The 23,654-nt window shown below is 39.4% G+C and overlaps 1 protein-coding gene across 1 annotated transcript in view; it reads right to left on the bottom strand.

Annotated features, from left to right (window-relative positions):
• Positions 1–1,367: 1,367 nt before the first annotated feature.
• RHAG (Rh associated glycoprotein) overlaps positions 1,368–23,654 on the bottom strand; it is a 28,487-nt gene continuing 6,200 nt past the window's right edge. Inside the window, exons 2-10 of the mRNA XM_004696366.1 lie at positions 15,291–15,474; positions 15,044–15,194; positions 13,113–13,260; positions 12,410–12,576; positions 9,708–9,845; positions 9,111–9,223; positions 2,818–2,891; positions 2,524–2,597; positions 1,368–1,442 (exon numbers count right to left, since the gene is read on the bottom strand). Of these exons, the coding sequence (XP_004696423.1) occupies positions 1,368–1,442; positions 2,524–2,597; positions 2,818–2,891; positions 9,111–9,223; positions 9,708–9,845; positions 12,410–12,576; positions 13,113–13,260; positions 15,044–15,194; positions 15,291–15,474 (1,124 nt within the window). The remainder of the gene's footprint in view (positions 1,443–2,523; positions 2,598–2,817; positions 2,892–9,110; positions 9,224–9,707; positions 9,846–12,409; positions 12,577–13,112; positions 13,261–15,043; positions 15,195–15,290; positions 15,475–23,654) is intronic.

Raw genomic sequence — 23,654 nt, 5'->3', positions numbered from 1 at the left:
GTTGCAAATAGTAAATTCACAAAAGGAATTAAGCCAGAATGTCTGCATATATATAACATTATTGAGACTATTTTACAAATCAAAACAAAACTACCAAAAAATTGTATTACTGCTTTACTTATAGAAACAGTTCATTCAATTTTCTTATACAGATTTCTTAGCATTGATTGCGATTTCATAGAACTCCGTTTTATAATTTTTGTGATTGTATACCTAGGGTCTACATTAAGAACTAGCATAATACTGGATGTACAATCAACACCATAGTCTCCAGAGACACAAGGCCAATTGTCATGACACAGTCCACAGGTAATATACAACATCCTACTTTAGTGAGTTGCAACTGGGGTCTTAAAACCTTGTGAGCAGCCATGTAAGGTGCAACTAATGATCTATCCCTCTCTGGAACAGAGAAGAACAAAGGAAATCAAAGACAGAGGAAACAATTACTCCAAAGAACTAATAGACCACGTGAGCCCAGTCTTCACAACTCTGAGACTAAAACTAGAGGTACCTGACTACCACTGCAGATCATTTTGAAAGGAATTATAATAGGAAGCCCTATGGAAAAAATGTGGAACAAAACTTTAAAAACTACCAAGCTTACTGGTCGGACAGAGATTGGTGGAATCTCTGAGACAACAGCCATTAGACACCCTTCAGGTCTGGAACGGAACTCACTCGTGGCTTAATTTTCAGCCAAATAATAGATAAGTCTATAAGGTGAGCAAGAACACTCCAGAACGATCGACCACACATGGTCAAAAGGGCAGCATTTCTCCCTAGGATGAAGTTTCTGAAGGAAGGAACAAACAAAAAGGACAAATGGAAATAAGAAACACAAGGAGGCAGTGACATGAGTGTAGTTACATTGTGAAGATTACAAAGGAGCCCTGCTGGTGTCGTGGTTACTCACTGAGCTGATATACACATTGTAAAGATTACAATCATTGCCACAAACAAAATGTGTATAAATAGTTGAGTGAAAAACCAATGCACACTGTAAACTTTTCACCCAAATCACAATAAAAAAAAAGATATTGACATATTTAGGAATGTGGACTTTTATGTCAACCTAGCTCTATTGAGAAGAATGCAAAAATATACATAAAAGATCCACCCTATATTACCCCTACCCACTGACAAGAGCATTGTGTGAGGCTTGGATAAAAAGCACCCTATAATCTGTTACTTGGGTCACAAACTTCAACTAAACAATCACTTAGTATTTAGAGGCATTATAAGAAGCAAAGTCATTTTCACGTTAGCCTTGGAGCCCAGGGTCTATCCATGTTGGTCCATATTCTCTTTGGGTATTTCCTGGATTATAGGTGATAGGTAGGAGAACTGGCACACAGGATTGGTATTTAGACTTCAGGCTCCAGCTGGCTGAGGTGCTCACGCTCATGGAAGTAATGGTCGTGTTCTCTCCACCTAGGGACCTTGAAAGAAAGTAAGATCAGGACACTGTATACAGGCTCTTTCATTGGGTCTTTAAAAAGTTAGGACTGAAACAAAAGCACTTTTTACAATTTTTATCTTTCATTATCACTCAACCTTAAGAACCAGAAATAAAACCGCTCAAGGTGGGGAAAATGAGAGACCGAAATATTTATCCCTCCTACCTTGACTACGTTCCCCAAACCTGTTCTCTCTGAAACACCAGCTCGATATACCTAAGCTTTTGTTACTCTTAAATTTCTCTAAAAGAAAACAAAAAGTTGCTAGGAAAAGTCAGTGAAGGGGAGGGAAAAACTGTAAATCAGAAGTAGGCTGCTATTTTGCTATTCAAGAACACCTGTGATAAAAGCAACTTTCTGCCCATGTAGGTACTCACTGAGATTCGCCAATGTTTCCATCTGGTATAAAATGGTATAAAATTTCACACAACTGACCAGAATTCCCATGATTTCAATGAGTAGCTTTTCTAGTGCTCTCTGAGAAGTGGGAGGGCATATTCCACCTAAATTCCATCTTTCCTTCAACTGATTTCTGCACCAGAAAATTCCATAACCCCTGGGTTTATCAAGATGAGCAGGATTTCAATCTCTTTAAAAGTAAGGAGTTTAATTTTTTCTTTTGTGTGTTTGAGATGAATTTGTTTGTCACTAAAGACTCCAAATTCATTTCAATTCCAAATTCACTCCAAATTCATCCCCTCCTCTTTATTTATTTTAAAAACCTCAGACACCACGATTGAGGTTTGAGGGATAAGAAACATGAAGGGATTTTATCTACTGGATATTGAAGCTTGACGTGAGTAAATGGAAACATCGTCATTTGCATCCTTGTCTAGAACGCTGTACCCCTGGCTGAATTCAGTTTCTGTCTAGTCGATTCCAACTTCTGTCAACCTCCTGTGTGTGAGGGAGAACTATGCTTCACAGGGTTTCCAAAGGCTGACTTTGCAGAAATAGATCTCCAAGCATTTCTTCCAAGGTGGATTTGAATCATCAACCTTTTGTTTAGTACATGAGTATTTAACCATTTGTGTCACTCTTGGTAGATATATCTGTACAGTACCTCCCAATACACAGAGTCATCATAGCAGTCCTGGTCTGATGGCTGTCCCCAGATAGGTATCTTTAGAATTAAACCTGAGAAGGTGGAGAAGGGTAAAAAAGACATGTTTGGATGCAAACAAGAACGCATATTTGCTTAATAAGTTGAATACTATGATAAACTTATCTTGAGTTCACGTGGTTATTTTACTGTCAGAAATACAGAACATTTTAATATTTCTCAATTGACATGTTTATTAATTTTGAACTATATGAGAGCACAGGGCACAGAGAAGTGTTTACTTCTAATGCTAACCTGTAATAAGTCCTCCAACAATTGCTGATAAGATGGACGTACCAAGTGCATATCCCTGCATGATTCTTTTAGACCTAGGAAATCAAACAAAAAGAAGTATGTTTTTCCTGGAGACTGGCAACATTATTTCACTTCCTAGGGAGTCTGGTGGGATGGTTGGGTAAGCGTTGGACTGATAATCACAAGGTCAGTGGTTCAAGCATACTAGCTGCTCCAAGGGGAAAAGATGAGGGAATTTGCTCCCTTATAGATTCAAAGCCTTGTAAATCTTAGAGGTTCCCTCTGAGTCTGTGTCAACTTGATGGCAGTAGGTAAGAGCAGGGATGCCTGCCATCTTCTGGCCGGTTTACAGCAGTACACACCTACAAATGTAACCATTGAATGCAATTTTTTATTTTCTTTGAGCCTTTTGAGTTGTGTTAAAATTTCTTAGAAACATTTAATCAAGAACCGACTTTTGATTTATTTTTAGGAAGGATTAAATCTTTCTTAGAACAAGTTTATCGCTGTAAAAACGTGTTCTGATCCACTTTATGATTCATTCAACCAATATTTGCTGAACTCTGTGAGTCTGAGGTGACTTGATTGTACTGAATTTGAATTCTGAGTTTGTGCGGGTTTCCCTTCTGGGCACTGAGGATAGACTACTGTTCTCAAGGAACTTGGGTTATCCTCTTTAGTCACCTTATTTTTTTAAATCATTTTATTAGGGGCTCATACAACTCTTATCACAATCCACCCATACATCAACTGTGTAAAGCGCATTTGTACATTCATTGCCCTCATCATTCTCAAAACATTTTCTCTCCACTTAAACCCCCGGCATTAGGTCCTCATTTTTCCCCTCCCTCCTGCTCCCCACTCCCTCATGAGCCCTTGAAAATTTATAAATTATTATTTTGTCATATCTTGCCCTGTCCGACATCTCCATTCACCCACTTTTCTGTTGTCTGTTCCCCAGGGAGGAGGTCACATGTAGATCCTTATAATCGGTTCTCCCTTTCCAAGCCACCCTCCCTCTACCCTCCTGGTATTGCCACTCTCACCACTGGTCCTGAAGGGATCATCCTCCCTGGATTCCCTGTATTTCCAGTTCCTATCTGTACCAGTGTACATCCTCTGGTCTAGCCAGACTTGCAAGGTAGAATTCGTATCATGATATTGGGGGCGGGGAGGAAGCATTTAGGAACTAGAGGAAAGTTGTATTTTTCATTGTTGCTGCATTGCACCCTAACTGGCTCGTCACACCTCATTTTGATGCAGATAAATACGATGATGATCAATATGGTCAGAAGGGCTAATCCCTTTATAGAGCAATGCAAAGTCTTTCTAAGTGCAATCCATTCCAGAATGTACCTGACAGATAGCACTGAGTGAAGATGTGAAAGTAACTCTTTTTTGCCATCTTAGAAGTGGGTCCATGAAAGTTTAATTCATACAAATTAGCTTATAAAGTTGGGATTAAAATAATGTGACTAAAAGGAAAAGACATGGGAATATATGAGAGCTTCAAATCAACTCACAATGTGGGAATCTCCTTTGATGCCACAGCACAATCTCACTCACAGCAGGCATTTAATAAACGCTTGTTGAAAGACTGAAGGACAACAGCCAGGAAATCAAATATTTAGAAAAAGAGTTTGCTGCTGTTTCAGGCTCAAGTGAGAGAATAAACCAAAATTAGATTTCTTCTTTTAAAATGTGAAGAGTATAGGTTTTCTTCACTATATTAAAAAATCATACCAGTAACATATGATCATGGTAGAGATACTTTAAAAAAAATGAACGAAGAAAAGCTTAATCTTATAAAAAATGTGATATTTAAACATGCAGTTTTATAAATATGCTTTTAGCATTATGTAATGTCTTACATGTTTTTTATGCCAATTAAACATAAACTGTTTTCTAATTTTAATTGCTGCACAGTGTATTATACTGTCTAAAATACTAGAATTATAGTCCTTTTGGTCGAGTAAGGTTGTCCGGATGGTATATCCTAAAACTCCTGTGAGAACACATTCTCTAAGGAACATGCTTGTGAACTTGTCCAACCCTTTTACGAAATAAATTCTATCTAGAAATGAGATTCTTAGGTAAAAGGCATTGAAATCATATAAAATACTTCTCCAAATAGCAAATTATAAAAATTCATATGATTAATCATTTAACATTTATTCATTTGAAAAGTGAAAGACTGATAATGTGCTGCTCTAATGCACTTCTTTGACTGGTGAGGCGGAATATTTAATTTTATTAATTCATCTTATTTTCCTTTTATGTAAACTGCTTTTTTTGGTTCTTAACCCAGTACTTTTTGGAAGAAAGAGGAGGCTTCCTAATGCAGTAAAGAATTACAGTAATGGAAATTAACTGGGACATTTTACCCTGTCCCGTGCGGTTGCTATGAGTTGAAATCAACTTGACAGCAGTGCGTTGGTGGGTTTTGTTTTGTTTTGAACGCCAAGCCATTAACTGACAGTCTTCCATGATCGATAGCAAACATGTAAATGTTGATCCCTCTAGAGCATCACAAACAAAAAAAGCTATGCAATCACTCATACTGTAGCTTGTGAGGAGTCAAAATAAGGTTTAAAAGCCATTAAAAACTGCTTAACAAATTGAAAGGAGATCTTGAGGGGCTATGAACCTGAAGACATTGTAAACACCACTGAGAATGCTCTTTTTCACAGGACAATGCTTGGTAAACAAACCGACTGCCACCAAGTGGATTCTAACTCTCGTATTGTCAGGTGCTGTGACTTAGACCAAGCCATGTACAACAGAACAAAACACTGGCCAGTTTTGAACCACCCTCACAAGTGTTATTATGATTGAACCCATTGCTGCATCCTCTGTGTCCGTTGGTGTCATAGAGGGCCTTCCTCATTTTCATTGCCTTTCTCCTTTACCAAAGGGCCCCTGGTGGCCTATTAGTTATGGTCTGGGTGGCTAACCACTAGGTCAGCAGTTTGAAACCAACAGCTGCTCTGAGGAGAAAGACAGGGCTTTCTACTCCCATAAGGAGTCACAGTCTCAGAAGCTCACAGGCATGGTCCTTGCATGTCCTGTAGCGTCTCTATGAGTTGGCATCAACTCGATGCCAGTGAATTTTTTTGTTTCCAAGTTCCTACTTTACCAAGCATGCTGCCCCTTTCAAGGACTGGTGTCTCCTGATAACAGGTCCAAAGTGCATGAGAGGAAGTCTCACCGTTCTTGTTTCTAAGGAGTATTCTGGCTGTACTTCTTCCAAGACAGATTTATTTGTTCTTCTACCAGTCCAGGGTACTTTCAATATAATTTGACAACACCATAATTCAAAAGTTTCCATTCTTCTTTGGTCTTTTTTACTTATTGGCCAATTTTCAGATTTTTATGAGGCAATGGAAAATACCACCACTTGTGTCAGGCACCTTATCTTCAAAATGGTATCTCTAGTCTTCAAAACTTAAAAAAAAATCTGTGTAGCAGATTTGTCCAATACAACATGTCTTTTGGGATCCTATGCAGCAGTGGTTCTCAACCTTCCTAATGCTGTGACCCTATAATACAGTTCCTCATGTTGTGGTGACCCCCCAACCACAAAATTATTTTCATTGCTACTTCATCACTGTAATTTTGCTACTGTTTGACTCATCATGTAAATATCTGATATGCAGGATGAATTTTCATTGTTACAAATTGAACATCATTAGAGCATTGTGATGAATCACAGAACAATATGTCATTATATATCGTGAAATATTTATTTCTAATGACAAATAAATGAAACTTTGTCTTGAAGCATGGTGTAGCATGGGTAACAGTCTTCACGCCGGGTACTCATATGTGGGCATATCTGCATGTGGGAAGACCCGGCTGGGGATGGATAGAGGAGCGGAGTCTCGGTTCCTAAGACCATTGGAAATATGTGTTTTCCAATGGTCTTAGGCGACCTCTGTGAAAGGGTCGTTCGACCTCCAAAGGGGGTGCGACCAGCAGGTTGAGAATGGCTGCTATCCAGGATTTCTGGGAACAGATACCATCAACTTTCTCCAGCAGAGTGACTTGTGGGTTTGAACCGAAGACCTTGAAGTTAGTAGTCCAGTCCTTACCAATAGCACTGCCAGGGATCCTTAACCATGAATCACATTTATGGGAGAACTAAGAAGCCCGCTCTGCCCCTTACATTGATTGATATCAACAAAGACATTGCCACAAAAACTGATGACATAAATCTGGAAGAAATGGTGGACCCATGATTTAAAAATGATGAAGATCATGAAGACCTCTCATTAGAAGAGTTGGTTCGTTCCATTAATAAAATCACAAATTTCCACTATAAAAAGGTTTTGAAAGAATTTGGAGAAGTTAAAGAGAATCAGAAGTCTTTTTATAAGGCAAAGACAAATTTGCTTCAATAACTTCAGTAAGAAACCAAAACAAATAGTTGATGTTAGACACTTTTATTTTAAAAAAATGAACTTTACTCATGAATAGTATGTGCACACATATGTGTATAACTTGAATAAATGTGCAAATAATTCTTTTAAATGTTCTAGGAGCAAATAGATTTGTGAAACACTGGTGAAAACAAAGTTGTTAGGAGCATTGTTAAAGTTTGGCTCTCATAATTTATGAAAAACCCTTTAAATATGTCAACTTCCTCTTCTATGCTTACTAAGAAAACTGATTTGCATTTTTACTAGTTTTACATACCCATGTGAATAAATATCTAGAGTGAGACATGTGTGGAATGAGCTTCTAACATTGGCTTTACTTTCTTGAATAAAATGAGAATGTGTTGCTAAAATTGCACACTCAAGAACTGAACCTCAATCATGGAATTATCCAAAGTCTGCCTACCCAGGGAGGCCCGGTCAGTAAGAGCCAGAGAAGTGTTTCATTACAACCAGAAGGAAATGGCTCAGGCACAATGTTCAAGGTTCCTCATCGTAATCACCACTTGGAGTGTTTTCATCGTGCATGCACATAAGAATGCTTAGGAACAGTGCTCATTGACACATGCTTTCATGTTCTTGGTTTGCATTAAAATGATTTAATGTTGGATCTCAACAACCCGTTAGACCTCAGAGAGAAGCAATAGAAAGTGGGAGAATTTCATAGTAGGATTTATCTCCAAATTTACAAAAGTTTTCTTTTCTTTTTTAAGATAAAATTTAAGAAGATATAGGGTTGTATATATGTGCATATATATATATATATATATACACACACACAATGGAAGAAGCAAACTTTCTATTCAGTAGAAAATATGATTAAGCAAGTTTTACTTATATTCTTCACTATTGATCTCCGTTGGGTTAAACTTTCATTTTCTCAAACTGAAAAGAAGCCTTTTATCTTTTCAAATTATGAAATTTTAATCAAGTGGACACCTTAAGAGCCTTTTAAACACACATCCATATATTCTTTGTGCTTTCAATTTACTTACAAATTGGAGTGGATTTCTGCATAACTTGGGCTGCATGGTCTTTCTGGCTGTTTGCATCAATGACCTTATTGTCAAATTGTTCACACCTGGTTGTGTAAAGGGAACACTAATGGCTTATCACTTCTATTACCCTGAGTTTGACTAATAGCCTGTCCCCTTTGGTCATTGTACTGAACACTTTGCCCTCATTGGGAAGAATTTGGATTTGTTAGAGTTAGAAGGAATTTTGTAGTCCTTAAAGAATGAATAGTCCGATTCGTTCACTTTGTCAAATGAAATCTGTGAACCAGAGAGGTTGAATAACTTGCCCAAAGCTATTCAGTAATAGCAGAGTTGGGATCATAGGCTAGCCTTCTCATTTCCCTAAACCCAACTTTCCACATTATACTACCCCATCCTTCTTTGCTGTGGGTTTGAGAGAAATGACCGCCTATCTCATTTGCATAAGCCCACACTTCTCCTTTTCTCATTCACATATGCTTACTCTTCGGTATAGCAAAGATTATGAGGATGATGTAGGATTGGGCAGTGTTTTTTCTGTTGTTCATAAGGCCCTATAAGTTTGAACCACCTTGATGATATCTAACAACAGAAACAACATGAGGAGATAGTTTTGTAATGAAAGACATTTAAATGGTCACTGTAAAATTTTAAAAAGCAGATTAATTATGTCAATTAAAATACCTCTTCCAATTCAATTCTATTCTCAGTTATGTCTGTCTCACTACAGTAAGTGCATACTTATGAATAGTGGTCTGGCCCGCTAAAAAGAAAGCTCTCCTCTCACTAGATAGCTGAAAGAGTGCGAGAAGACGCCACTGGAACTGGAGGCCAAGGAAAAGGAAACGGTTCTTTCACTCACGGGTCATTTGCTAGTACCACAATGCCAGCGATACCGCCTATCAATCCAGGTAAGCCATGCAGGTTGTGGACGCCACACGTGTCGTGAATCCTCAGTTTTCTGGCAATTAGTGGCTAAAATTATGAAAGGGGGGACTTTATTATTTTGAAAAGATAGAGAGAGCTCTATAACTCAAAGTGAAACTAATTTTATACAGTCCAGCTCCCATATCTGAAATCCGCAAAAGTCAAAGAACCTGAATGTATTGATGGCAAAAAATATCCATTGCCATAGATAGATTGGGAGTTCCACTTTGTCTCCGCTACTGATGACATCCTAAATTTCCTTAAAAGAATACCCAGTCCTTCATTATTCACAGCAAACTTCAATAAAACTGTCCTTCAGGAAAGTTACACAAGTGCTTAATATTCTCTTCCACTTAAGCTTTAATATTGCCCATGGAAATGTGAATACTATTTCAGAGTGGGAGGCAGATGTCTCCCAGGTAGTAAGTGATGCTTATCAATGAACGTTCCATCACGTGACTCTCTTGATGAGAGGGGAGAGGATGGTGGTGGAGAGATTCAACGTTTGATTTGGAAAGTCTTCAATACGTACAGTCAAGAACTTAAACCCAAGCACGGAGATGATTCCTGAAATGCTGCCAATGATCATAGCACCATATGGGTCAATCTCCATGTCTGCGCATGTGCCCACAGCCACTCCTCCAGCGAGTGTTGCGTTCTGAATGTGAACCTGTGTGGAAGACAGAAACAAGGCTGAGCTGAGGTGTGTGTGTCTGGGGTGGGGTGGGGTGGGGTGGGGGGACGGAGGAAGACAGAAGACAGAAGAAGTAGATTGGAGGGATCTAGAGTTCAATTGCATGGTACCAGTTGAAAGAGCTATGTATTTATTTTTAATTTTTTAAAGCAGACTCTTTGCCACACTCCTTTTCTATTCTTGAAGTCTGGTGTTTAAAACCGGCTTGTATGGCACCAAACAATCAAAGTCCGTTTCAGTTTTACTTTACTCCCATTTACAGCCCCTCAAATCAACGTGTAGATCTGATGGGGTTTTAAATTTTCAAAAGGAACTCTTCTCTCCCTTGTTTTTCACTTACAAAGATTTTAATTAATTTATTAAATAGACATATAGTTCCCTTTTGTTTGGGAAGAACATATTCTCATAGCCCGTCTCCCCGTAAAGCTTCATGTATGTGGTTCGTCCCTCCCCCCTTCCTTCCCTCCTTACTTTCTTACCCTTTCCCTCTCCTCCTTACCCTAGTTTCCTTGTATCCTTTAAAGTTTTATCTTTGGTATGAAAATAATTTTTCTTCTTTATAATAATGGTGTCATAAAATATTTATCTTTATGAAATCGATGAATTTTGGCCATGTCTTATGGTATTTGATACTCATCATTGTTTTTAAAGGATGTATATTATTCCACTGTATGAGTGTATTCCTGTAGAGTCAGAGGTTTCTTCTCCTCGCTGTTATAGACATTGTTACCATAAACATAGGTGTGCATATGTCTGCTCAGATTTTTCTCTATATTCTTTAGGGAATATATCAATTAGGGACATTCCAGGATCATAAGGCAGTTGTATTTTCATTTATTTAAGAAAGTGTCAAACTGATATCCATCATAGCCATGCCATTTTATAATTCAATGAGCAATGTGTGAGCATTGTCGTATCTCCATATCTTATGCAGCATTTATCATTTCTGGTTTTTTTATTGCTAAGAGTGTTGGTGTGAGATGGTATCTCACGGATGTTTTAATTTGTTATTTCTCTTATGAATAATGAACATCAACATTTCTGCATATGATTGTTAGCTCCCTGGACTTTATCTTTAGTAAATTGTCTATGCATGTCTTGTGCCCATTTTTTATCCAGATATTTGCATTTTTCTTATTAAGGTGTTGTAGTTTACTGTATATTTTTAAGATTAACCCTTAATCTGATGTATTATTGCTAAATATTTCCCCCCTATTTTTACTCTCTTGCTGAAGTCTTTTGATGTGCATACATGTTGTATTTTTAGAAGGAGCTAGTACTCTATTTTGTTTTCTATAATGTGAATATTTTTCATTATGTTTGGTAATATATTTATGCTTTTTATTAGGACACTGTAGTTTGTACCTACTTTTTCAGTGATGATTTTTCTGGTTCTAGGGTTTATATTTGGTCTTTAATTATCTTGAGTTTGTTTTTGTACATGGTGTGAGATATGGGTTCCATTTCATTCCTTCGAAGTGGAGATCCAATTTTTTCAATACCATTTATTGAAAAGGCTATCTCTTCTCCATTTAATATGTTTTAGTTCTTTATAAAAATCAGCTGCGTGCAGGCACTTGGTTGTATTTCTGGGTTCTCAGTTCTAATCCACTGGTCTTTATTCATGTCTATCATTGTACCAATCCCAAGCTGTTTTAAGTACAATGGCTATAGAGCAGGATTTACATCGGAGAGTGAAAGTGTTGTTCAATTTCAATGTCATTGACTTTTGGGGATTGATTGTCCTCTGATTGATTTATAATTTTGTAGCACTATCATATAAAAAAATGGCTTTTAGTATCTTGATATTTTGTAATTTATTGATGCTTTCTTTAGGGCCTAAAATGTGCTTTATTCTGGAGGAAATCCTGTGAGCACCAGAAAAGAACATATATGGTGTTTTTGTTAGATACAATTTCCTGTATATGTCAAATAGACCAAGTTAAATAATTGTGTAGTTTAATTCCTCTGTACCCTTTTTCAGTTTCTTTCTAATTGATTGATCTTTGTTTGCGAATGATGCATGGAAGTCTTCTAGTATTATCAGTGCAAGATCCACTTGTCTCTTTTTTTCACTAAGAACTTGCTTGTTATATTTTGAAAGTCTTTCACTTGATGCATAGATATTAATTATGATTATGGTTTCTTTTTCAATCAATGATTTCATGATTCATAATGCCCTTTGCTTCTTATTTTGGCTTTTACTTTGATGTCTACCATTTTTTTCTTTCAAATTTTTGTTTCTTAAGAGTTTCTAAGAATTTGAAGGCAGTTAGCACTATCATTAAAGAAATATACCCCAAGTCTTTGTTTTTTTTACATGACTGTATTCCCTCCTAGAATTAATTCCTTGAGAATCGTTTGCAATTTGCCAAAGCACAAACTTAATATCATTAAAATTTGTTCAAAAAATTTCTTCAATATATGGCATTTTAAGAGTTTTCCTAGTACTTCAGTAATAATATAGGCATGCCTAACTTTTCTGAGCAACTGTCAGTATTGCAGCGTGTAATTCCCCCAACAATTACTATAGCCCTTACCATATCGAGTTTGCCCCGGTGTTCAACAAGGCTGGAGAGTGCATAGCTTGTGAGCACAGAGGCAGCAAGAGAGAAGTAGGTGTTGACGATGGCCCTGTACTGCTTTTCTCCAGGGTCAGCAATGGCAGAATTAAAGCTGGGCCAAAACATCCATAGAAAAAGAGTCCCTGCAGGAAACCGTAAAAGGAAATTAGTTCTGAATATGAAAGACATTCCAAGGGATACAATTTTCCTCAGGTACCAAGGATGTCTCCACTTTTAGGCTTCATTATCTAATAGTTAGGAACAGTAAGTGGTGGGTCACATGTAGGATTCTTGCCTTCCACACCAGAGAGTCAGGTTCAAAGTTTAGTAAAAGCACTCAAGCTGAGCCACCAACTCCCTGTTTGTGGAGTCTTGCTTGTTGCTGTGATGCTGAAGAGCTTTCAGCAAAGATAGACAAGGGAGGCCTGGTGATTTGCTTCGGTGACATCTGTCAATGCAGCCCTAGGGATCACAAGAGTCAGATCCCATGTGCACCCCATGGGCTGTGGTGTTGGATGCTGGCAATCCTGTGTGAGGGGAAAGGAGGAACAGAGAGCCAGCCTAGGCAAAAGCAGTGCTCATATATGTTCCCCTGGAATGTCTTCCCAGTATGTTGGAGCTAAATTTCCCTTATGGCTAACCAAACAGACAAGGAATAAGTGAGATCAATTCTACTCACCAATCATTGCAAACAAATCTGAGTGATACACGGATTCGTCATTGTCATGACCCTCTCTCAGGCCAGAGCGATATAAAACACCTGCTACCGCCAAGCCAAAATAGGCCCCAAAGGCATGGATGGTCATCGATGCTCCAACATCAGACGCCTAGGAGAAAAAAACAATGTAAACAGAGATGAAGCAGGTGTCACTCCAGGTTGACACCTAGATCTGCCTCACTGGCTGCAACCACACAATTAGCCTGTATTTAGCCACACACATTTATTTAGCCTAACCAAACCCAACGTATTGCCATCAAGTTGATTATGACTCAGCAACCCTGCCCCACAGAATGCAACCGACCCACAGGGCTCCCCAGAGGTCATCATTCTGGATTCAAACGGTCACGTCGCTCTCAGAACAGCTGTGTGTTCAAACTGCCTTCCGTTTGGTTAGCAGCTGACTGCTTACCCACGGAGTCTTCCTACAGATCATTTGCAGGGTCTGTATCTGACCTTTATCCTTGGCAGCTCCATCTTGGACCAGGCACCTCCTCTCGCCTTGTTCAAGCCCTACTGGCTTTCCTTTAGTTCCCCTTAACAATCTAAAAATAAACTTGCTGTTACCTTGACTTAAAACGTGCTTCTCCCCCTTTTGGTTTGATAAACTTCCACATACTCTTTTCAGATCCAGTTTGAGAGGCTATCCTTGAATCTAGATAAGCATTCCAGCTGTTCTCTATGATACATTTCCCTACTTACATTTCATGGGATGTATTGCAAATTGTAATAATAATATATTTCTTTATGTGTGATTATTTAATGTCTCTTTTAATTGTTTTTGCTTATTAGCTTATAGTAGATAGAAGCCCCGTAAAGACAGATACCCAAACTATTTAGTTTATCACCGAATCATTTAGAATGCTGTAAAAAATATTTTCTATTGAATTAAATGTTCAATAGAGGTATAAGAACCATCTTGGAGAATGAACAGAAGTAACTACTACTACCCTTAGAAGAGTCCATGGGATTTTCAACGAGGAGAAGGCATTTGACCTGGGCCTTCACACAAGCCTTATGAAGGGATATACATCTAGTACTTAAATTACACAAAGAAAATAACAGCAGATAGCCACCATGGCACAGTGGATTACACATCAGATCGCTAATCACAAGGTCATCAGTTTGAAGCCACCAGCTCCTCTGTGGGGGAAAGATGAGGCGCTCTGCCTCTGTACACAGTTACGGGTTTGGAAAACCAAAGGGGGCAGTTCTGCCCTTTTCTATAGGGTCACTTGGAGTCAGGATTGACTCAGTGGCAGTGAGTCTGGTTTTTTTTAATAGGGTAATAAAAAGTGGTGTGGAGTTGGAAAAAGTTCTGAGCTTGAGTCAGATTCAGCAAAGGCTGTGCTTGTCTATACAAAAGGTAACCCCAGTAAAACCTACGTTAGTGTTGCTGTGAGATGAAATAAGATAATGTTTATAAAACCACTATTATACAACAGGGCGCTTGAGACAGTGGAATACGTACTGTCAAGCTTCTCGTCACAAGGTCAGCAGTTTGAGTCCCTCAGTCACTCGGGAGAGAAAGAAGAAGCTTTCTGTTCCTCTAAACTTTAGTTTAAAGTTTTAAAGCCTTGTAAACCCACAGGGCGATACTACCCTCGCCTGTAATGTTGCTCTGGAAATCCAGAATCCACTCGATGGTAGTGGGCTTAAGTTTTATACAACAGATACTCACCAAAGTAAGGCTAATCCTTACAACAGATACTCACCAAAATAAGGCTAATCCTTACTATTTGTTGTGGGATCACTTTAACCCAACTTTACATTCTGCTGTCAGACAGGGATTTCTCCCTGAGTAGAGTCAGCATTTACTATGTGTTGTGGCCCAAACAGCACCTCCCCCCTCCCCTGCCCAACCCCAAAAGTATAAATCCTTTAAACCTTACCCTGAATAGATCAACAACAACATATTCATTGCCGACAAAGACAGCAATTTCGAAAATCGCCATGATCAGCATTTGGAGTGGACTTGTTTTCCCCAGGACAGCTCCAAAAGAGATCAACACGGCGGCTGTGCTGAAGTCCGCATTGATCATGCTGAGGGGGACAAAGACGGCATACAATGAAGAGCAACGTGCACGCCAAATACAACAGCTCTGAAAACACCAGGGCTGAAAGATAAGGGATGCTCACTTTTTGATGCCAATCGGAATTGCCTGACCATGGCCGTGAATGAGACCCTGTGCAATTGTACCCCACTGGAGGCCCAGAGCAGCAATACATAAGTTGATGCCAACACTGCTGAAGCCATATTTCTTCAAGAAGGTCATGAGGAAGCCAAACCCAACGAATATCATAACATGCACATCTTGGAACACTGCAAGAGAGCAGAAGAGAAACAAGTTTGCAGGAGGGGAACAAGGTACTTAGTCATGGTCCCCTGCTGTCAATCCAGCCTCAGACTTGGGGTAAAGCCAGGCACTTGGGAATGAAGTGCTCCCTGGCCCTGCGCCATTCCCATGATTGGTCACAAGTCAGAACATTTCGATCCATGGGTTTTCCTCCGCTGACTTTTGAAGGACATTGCTGGTTTTCTCTTCCTCGTTCATCTTCCTCTGGAAGCCGAACGGTTTCAACCTCATGGCAATGTGTAACTCTCCACTGATAGTTGGTGCTGGCTGTACATGAGTGGGTCACCGGGTAGTATTCAAACACTGGTCTCCTAGCCAGAACATGAGAAATCTACCACTGGACAACCATTGCTCTCTAAGGTGATACATCACAATCTCTGCCCTTTATTCAATGCTACTGCCTTTGTAGAAATGCTGCAAAAGGAAAGCATTAACTAGTAGACAAAAGGCTGCATTCTCATGCCAGTTTGGATACTTACCAGCCATAAGACTTTGAGAGAATTATTTGGTATTTGAGTCTTTTTCATATACAAGGTACATTATTCAGGAGTCCTGGTGTCATTGAGGGAATAGTGGATTACTCATTGGGCCTCAAGTTCAACAGTTCAAAATCACCAATTTCTCCGCAGAAGAAAGATGAGGCTTGCTACTCCAGGAAAGAGTTACAGTCTCAGAAACCAACAAGAGTCGTTCTACCCTAACAGGTATGGTAAGAACTGGCTCGTTGGCGAGTCTGGTTTTGTGATTTGCGAACCATGCATGCCAGCGTGCCATGGACTCTCTAGGAAGGGATGTTCACTACTTGCCGTATAACGGCCTCTTCGCACGGAGCAGCTCCTGACTTTGCTCTCGATTGCACTTTCCTAACACTCTTAGTGAAAATTAATATTCTCATTTTTACATAAATATTCTGTATATGTGACTGTTAGCATCTGGCATGTGCTAATAGCATTCAATGACTGTGCAGCTTATTGAAACAGTTAATTACTTGATGAGGCACCCATCCCTTGTACTAGATTGTGAATTTTCTAACTGAATGCGTTTAGGTCATAATTACCCTAGAATTTGCCATCATGGAAAATATTTGACCTTTGGCAACTTCTTATGATTCATCCTAATAGATAGATAAATGAAATTGAGGTTAAATTGGGAATAGATACAAAATCAGAAAGAGAAAACAGAATCTGGTTCAGCATCTCTGAGACGAAATTGTCTCCCTCTTAAGGAAGATTTAGGTTAGAAGCAGTGTGAAATCTCTTTTTGTTCTTCAGTTTACTTATTTTATTTCATTTTGTTTTATATTAGGGCCCAAAGAATTATAGTAAAAAAGTTAGGATAAAAATAGGAACCCAGCTTTTCTTGACTCCAAGTTTTCCCTTTATATCACACCCTGTTATTTTCCCAAACAATATTTATCTTTTTTCCTAAAAGTATTGTTGCTTCTCCAAATTTTTCAATGAATTTCCAACTGTGCAGTACTGAATTAATTTAAAAACTAAAGCAACAAGCACTAAACATGGAATTAATTTTTTAGATTCTCACCTCCTCCCTCTTTCAGGGAAAACAAAATAGGCACTTTATATAACAGGAATAATTTCATGTATGATGTTCTAGTGTTTTGGGATTTTTTGCGGGGGGGCGGGGGCTTACTTTTTCCCACTCTATAGTCTAATTTTTAGTTATTGCTTTTCACCACAAGAGGGCTTAAAATACCCACTGTTCAAGTTGCTACTATAAGGAAAGTTTATACAGTTGAAAAAAAAAGATATGGATAAGACAGCTTATAAACAATTAGAATTCTATATTATATTTCATTATTTTCCAAATTTGTGGTTGTGAGGAGAAAGAAGGGAACACACATTTGGTTTTGTCGTATAAGGCTCTGCTTTTAAAATATTAAAATAACTTATTTGTAGAGAAAAATGTATATTTCTACAGTGGTTTGGACTCTGAGGAACTCATTTAATAGGTTTTAAGCGTCAGTGCTTTTCAAAGAGTTGGCTTTATGCCTCCGCAGGACAAGTGGGGATGCGTGGGGACCTCTGTTGTCCTGGATGTTGTTGCTAGGAGGCCAAGGATGCTGCCAAACAACCACAATGCACAGGGCAGCCCCCTGAACAGAGATGTTTATAGTTCACAATGTCCATGCCGCCATTCAGAGGGAATTAGAAAACGCTAGCCTGATAACTGATTATGCAGCTTTTCTGTTAAATGGAGCACATTTTTTTACTCTATTTTGAGCCAAAGAGGGAAGATGAAGGCAAACAAGTTACCAGATTTCCCTCTGTCCTTCTACTTCTTTCTTGCTACCTACTGTGGCCATAGTATACAGTATTTTGATTTCAAACATTTCCTAAACAATTGCAAACAAAAGGAATAGAGATACTGAAAAATGAAAGTACTCATAAAGTGTTTTTACACAGCTTCCTGGCTGACATAAGAGTGAATCCTTTACATCTTCCAACCAGGTCAAACTCACTCATAGGGACCCTATCAGGCAGGGTGGTACTGCCCCTGGGCCTTTCTGAGACTGTAACTCTTTACTGAAGGATCAGCACCACCAGGAACGCGGCGGAAAAAGGCTGGGCTTTCTGCTCCTGTAAAGAGTGCCCATCTCTGAAACTCACAGGGGCAGGTCTACCCGGTCCTTACAGGGTCGTTCCGAGTCAGCATTGAGTCCAACACTGTACCGAAGTTGAAAGCCTCATTTCTCTCTCAAGGAGCAGCTGTGGTTCGCAGCCCAATCCACTATGCCACCAGGGCGGCTGCTTCACATTTTGGGGAGCATTAGCCTGACCGAAACGATTGCCCTAAAATAATCTTTAAATCACTGTTTCCTAAAATGGGCCATACCGGACCCGAGGGGAGTGATGGAATAATCCCGGGGAGCTGCCGAAGTAGGGCCTCGATTATGGACTGTAGTACAAATGTTTTTAATTGTGTGTGTGTGGAGGGGCTTGGTGTTTGTTTTACTTATTTATTTATTTTTCTAAAAAGAGAAAGGTAGTCCAAGTAAGTTTGGGAACTTATACTTAAACTTTAACTCTAAAATATCCCCTGAAGTCTTCTTAAAACCAAATCATAATTTAGTTTAACTACTAAGGGATGTCTTCCTTGAGCATTATGCTCTCTCAGTATCTAGCTAATATGGGATTGAACTGACAGTAGCAACTCTAAAGGTTCCATAGGAAGTTTAGGGGACAGAGAGCTTATGTTAATGGTAAGGGGAACAATTCAGAAAAGGAGGGTGTCGTAGTTATATAATTGTTTGTCAATTTGAGATGATTAAGAGTGAAGGAGAGGAGTCTAGTCTGTCAATCAGGTCATAGCCAATGAGGCCTGTGTGTGGGCATGGCCTTCCCCTGAGGATTCTGGGAACTCTGGTATTCCTCTTTGGAGGCTGGAGACACACTCTCTCTAGGCTCAGTCCCTACAAGGCATTCTTGTGGATAAGCCACATGGAGACAGGCTGATGGCAGCCAAAGTCTCAGAGCTGGAGAAGCCACATGGAGACACTGCCAGCGCTGAGATGCTTACACTGCCACTGGATCCACAAAACTTTCCACCCACAGGCCTGTGATCATCCTGTATTTGGCATCATTGCATGTGTTGTGTGAGTCTGAAGAGGAAGTTATAGTTGGTATCAGACATATGGGCTAATATTTGACTTATGGACTTGATCTGGAGTGGGCTGTGATGGTCTCAATATTCAGTTGCTCTTGTATATAAACCTCTTTGTTATACACATATGAGTGTCCATGAATTTGTTTCTCTAGTCCACCAGGACTAACACAGGTGGGAGGGGGTTGCACAATTGGAAGAATAAAATCAATGCCACTGAGGAGAATATGTGGACATTTGAATTGGTGTATGCTTTTGGATAATAGACCAATGTCAATTTACTAGTTGTATGACCTATAACAGACCAATAATCCTAAGCCTAAATTTCATTATCTGTAAAATAGGAATGATACATCCTCTAAAGTTCCATTTAGAGCCCATGGGGCATATTGAGGCAAGCATTGAACTACTAACTGCAAGGTCAGTGGTTCAAACCTACCAGCTGCTCTGCAGAAAAATGCTGAAGCTCGCAAAACTTTGCAATGTTGGGAACCCTATGGAGCAGTTCTCCCCTGTCCTGTAGGGACTCTGATCCAGAATGGACTTGAGTACAGTGGGTTTGTTTTGGGGCTGTAAGGAAAAGTCCTCCCTGAAGAGGCCTTTCCTTTATTTACTTCCTAATCCCCCAGTAGAGGGAGCCCCGGTGGCATAGTGGTTACCCAGTGAGCTGCTAAGAGGCCGGCAGGTTGTTTGAACCATCAACTGCTCTGCACACGAGAGCAATACCAAGCATTCTACACCCATAAAGAGTGACAGTTTTGGAAACCCGCAGGATCAGTTCTAGCCCGTCCTATAGGGATGCTATGAGTCAGAATTAGCTTGATGACAGAGTTTGGTTTGGAGTTTTTAATGTGCTCAGTGACTGGAGTATAATAAACAAATCAAAGCTTCTGACATTGAGTCTGTTCCAATTCTTAGCAATTCCACAGGACACAGTAGACTAGTCTGACATTGTCTTCCAGGCTGTGAATAATTACTGAAGCTACTTACCCCATCTATTTCCTCATCAGGACATAGTACATACTAAATAAAGAATAAGCATGTAACATTCTGGTGCATGTATAACACTCAATTATCTTTGTTTTAGTATTGGTGTGTATTAAGAAGGTTATCTTATTCAGGAAAACAAAAATTCTCACGACCTAGGAATAATAGGTAACATGGTGATACATGGGGAAGAGATTGAACTTGTCAAGGATTTTGTTTTGCTTGCATCCACAATCAATGTTCATTGAAGCAGCAGTCTCTAGAAATTAAACAACACATTGTATTTGGGTAAATCTGCTGCACAAGACCTCTTTAAAGTGTTTAAAACACAGATGCTACTTTGAGGACTAAGGTTTCCTTAAAGCAAGTCATGGCATTTTCAATTGCCTCATATGCATCTGAAAGTTGATATTGAATAAGGAACACCAAGTAAGATTTGATACATTTGAAATATGGTGCTGGTGAGGAATATTGAAAGTATTGTGAACTGCTAAAAACAAACAAACATATAAATCTATTTTAGAAGTACTACGACCAGGCAAGGATATGAAGTACAATCAAAGACAAGGATATGAAGACGTGGGTCTCACATGTTTTGGACATGCTATCTGGAGAGACCAGTCCCTGGAAAAAGATATGCTTGCTAAAGTAGAAAGACAGTGAAAAGGATGAACAGCCTCGACAGGATGGATTGCCACAGTGCCTGTAACAATGACCTCAAATAGAACAATTGTGAGGATGTTGCAAGACCAGGCATTTTTTCCTTCTGTTGTCAATAGGGTCGCTATGAGCTGAACAAACTCCCTGGAAATGAAGAACAACAGCATTTTAGGATCACTCTGAATGAATGTCATAATGCTTAGTCATTTTTTAAATAGCCAAGCCTGCCTATTTCCCTCTTAGTTGATGATGATCATGGAAAACTAGGAAAGGCATTGCTAGGAAAGGCATCGGTCCTATATTTGATACGTCACTTTAAGTTCACCGTGTCTTATCTTGGATACCTTCAGCATTTGCCTTGAACTCTACAATTCATTCAGAATACAAGGAATTATCACTCATTTCATTTTCACGGGATTAACTCATTATCTCACAAACAATATACAAGGGGTCTTCAAAAATTCACGGAAAAATGGAACTAATATTGAATCTTGCCATAAACTTTTTGATGTCCCTTGTGCTTGGCCTCTTTTGAAGTTAACAAGAGTCAACTTTTTGTTTTTTTAAACTTATCAGCCTGTGTATATAGATGTATCTATATACTGTTGCCCATGTAATGTAATGTAATGATTAAAGCCCAGGTCTTAGAGGCAGATAAACTGAGAACCCCACTGAGCTCTTTCATTGATCAACTATTTGACTTGGGCAAATTGCTTCAACTCACTAAACCTTCATTTTCATCACAGGTGCTTCTTATTGAGTATTCAACATTATTGAGTATTAAGGGTTAGTCTAAGGATTAGAAAATGAATGCAAATTGAGTTAGCACACTATCTAGAATGAAAGTACTCAGGGCCACCGAGTCAATGCTGGCCTGTGGAGACCCTGTAGGGTAGGGTAGAGCTGCCCCTGTGGGTTTAAGAAACTGTATCTCCTCACAGGAGCAGAAAGTCTTAATAGTACCATTTATTGTGATTTAAAATTTGTACAAACTTGCTTATAAGAAAGGATTTGGATTCGAGATCAGGAACCTGATAAAGTGATTATCAGAATCATTATTCCTTTTATTAATATACCAAACCAACCAGCCAACACCCCCCCCCCAGCCCCCGAATACAACAACTACACCCAATGTGTCCATTTCAATGCTTAGTAGCTACCCTGTATAGGGTATCCAAAGATGTGACTCCCCCACCCCCCACCCCCAAAGATGCAAATCCTTATTGGAGCAGATAGCTGTCTTTTTTCTCAGCAGAGTGGTCGATGCACTTGAACCAAGGACCTTGCAACTACTAGTACAATGATTAGCCAGCAAAACCAAGTCTGATGGCTAACTGCAAAGTTTATGGTTCCAACCCACCTGCCACGTTGTTAGAGAGAGATGAGATTGCCTTCTCTTATATATATTTATAAACCTTAGAAACCCTGTAGGAATACTTTGAGTCAGAATTGACTCCACAGAAGTATATTGTATAGGAAGGTATATTTCATTTTAACCTTAATGTAGTAAGGTTTATTTTACTTTATTTTATTTATATCCTATTTTATTTTCACATCTCTCATCTAATAAGATATGCAAACTCCAATGACAACATGTTTAAAATTCAACTGCTTTTTGGACTCATACTCTAACACCAAAAACAAGGTGAAAGAAAGCCTCCCCTGTTCTCCATTTCCTGTATTTCTGCTGCCTAAAATGTCACACCACCTCACATCAAAAACTATTTGCCTAGCCAACAGACATCCTTCAAGAACTAGATCCCCTGTGTCATGCCATGGAATGTAGCTGTGACATTTTGTATATTCCTTTCCTGTGTGCATTTCACTTGGTTTATGTGTAAGTTATTTACTCTGGATGCTTACTTATCATTTATTCAAATAGACCAAGTCAGTTCATCAAGCAGACACAAGTCTGAAGGTAGGAAAGAGTTAGAGGATATTATGCTGAGTGAAGTTAGCCAAGCACCAAAGGTCAAGTACAACATGAGTCCACTGAGGTAAGTTCAAACAGCAGAATGGGCATAAGGGAAGACACACAACACACAATTTATTGGGCTGAGAACCAGATACTCTGACACAAGCCAGACCAAATCCAATGATTCTTAGGTCATCAAAACAAAGCAAACAAACAAACAAAAGATGCAGATAGCACCTGTGCTGAAAGGCATCTCTCCCTCTCATATGCCTTTAAGGCCCACAGAGGAGTTGGGGAGAATAGCAGCGGCAATGGGGGATTCAGGGCATAACCTACCCAAGGGGAGGGTATTGTTTGTGTTTCCACAGGGAAGGAAGAGCAGGAGTGGCCCTCGTTCTGGTGCTCCAATCCTTGAGGGTGACATTCCTGCTCAGAGCGGATCATTCCCAGAGATGACTGCAGGTTTGACCTCAACTTGAGATGTAAAGTCCTCTCCCTAGAGGAGAATGCTTCAGAGGACAGCCTGATGATACTGTTCTGGGAGAGTGCACACATGAGGCAAACCCAGAGGGAAGGTCAATAGACTTGTGATGGGAATGAAGCCACGCAGTCCCTGAGCAATTCTGATTGTAGACTTCTGACTCAGGGGCACCACTTCTCACCCACCTGAACTGGTTGGGGTTACTCACAAGGGGGTGTTGTTGTTAGGCAAGTGGACCCCAGGATATGGAATCCTGAAAGAAAAGGGGGTGAACTGATGTTTTAAAACATGTCCTTCTTGTGATTTAACAGAGAGCTAGTCATCTACTCTGAGTCAAGATCCCTGTTAGACATGGGTTCCCTGTTAGACATGGGGCTATTTATGATCTCTCTCTCTCTCTCTCTCTCTGTCTCTCTCACTCACTCTGTATGTGCGCTTATCTTTACAAGATAGGTAGGACAAACAATCCTAAGGAGACAGTG

This window comes from Echinops telfairi, unplaced genomic scaffold (genome assembly GCF_000313985.2).
Source record: "Echinops telfairi isolate 266 unplaced genomic scaffold, ASM31398v2 ScPeMD7_3533;HRSCAF=4204_1, whole genome shotgun sequence".
In the NCBI taxonomy this organism is placed as follows: Eukaryota; Metazoa; Chordata; class Mammalia; order Afrosoricida; family Tenrecidae; genus Echinops; species Echinops telfairi.
The sequence above is the reverse complement of the archived record's forward strand: the minus strand, read 5'-3'. Positions and strand labels throughout refer to the sequence as shown.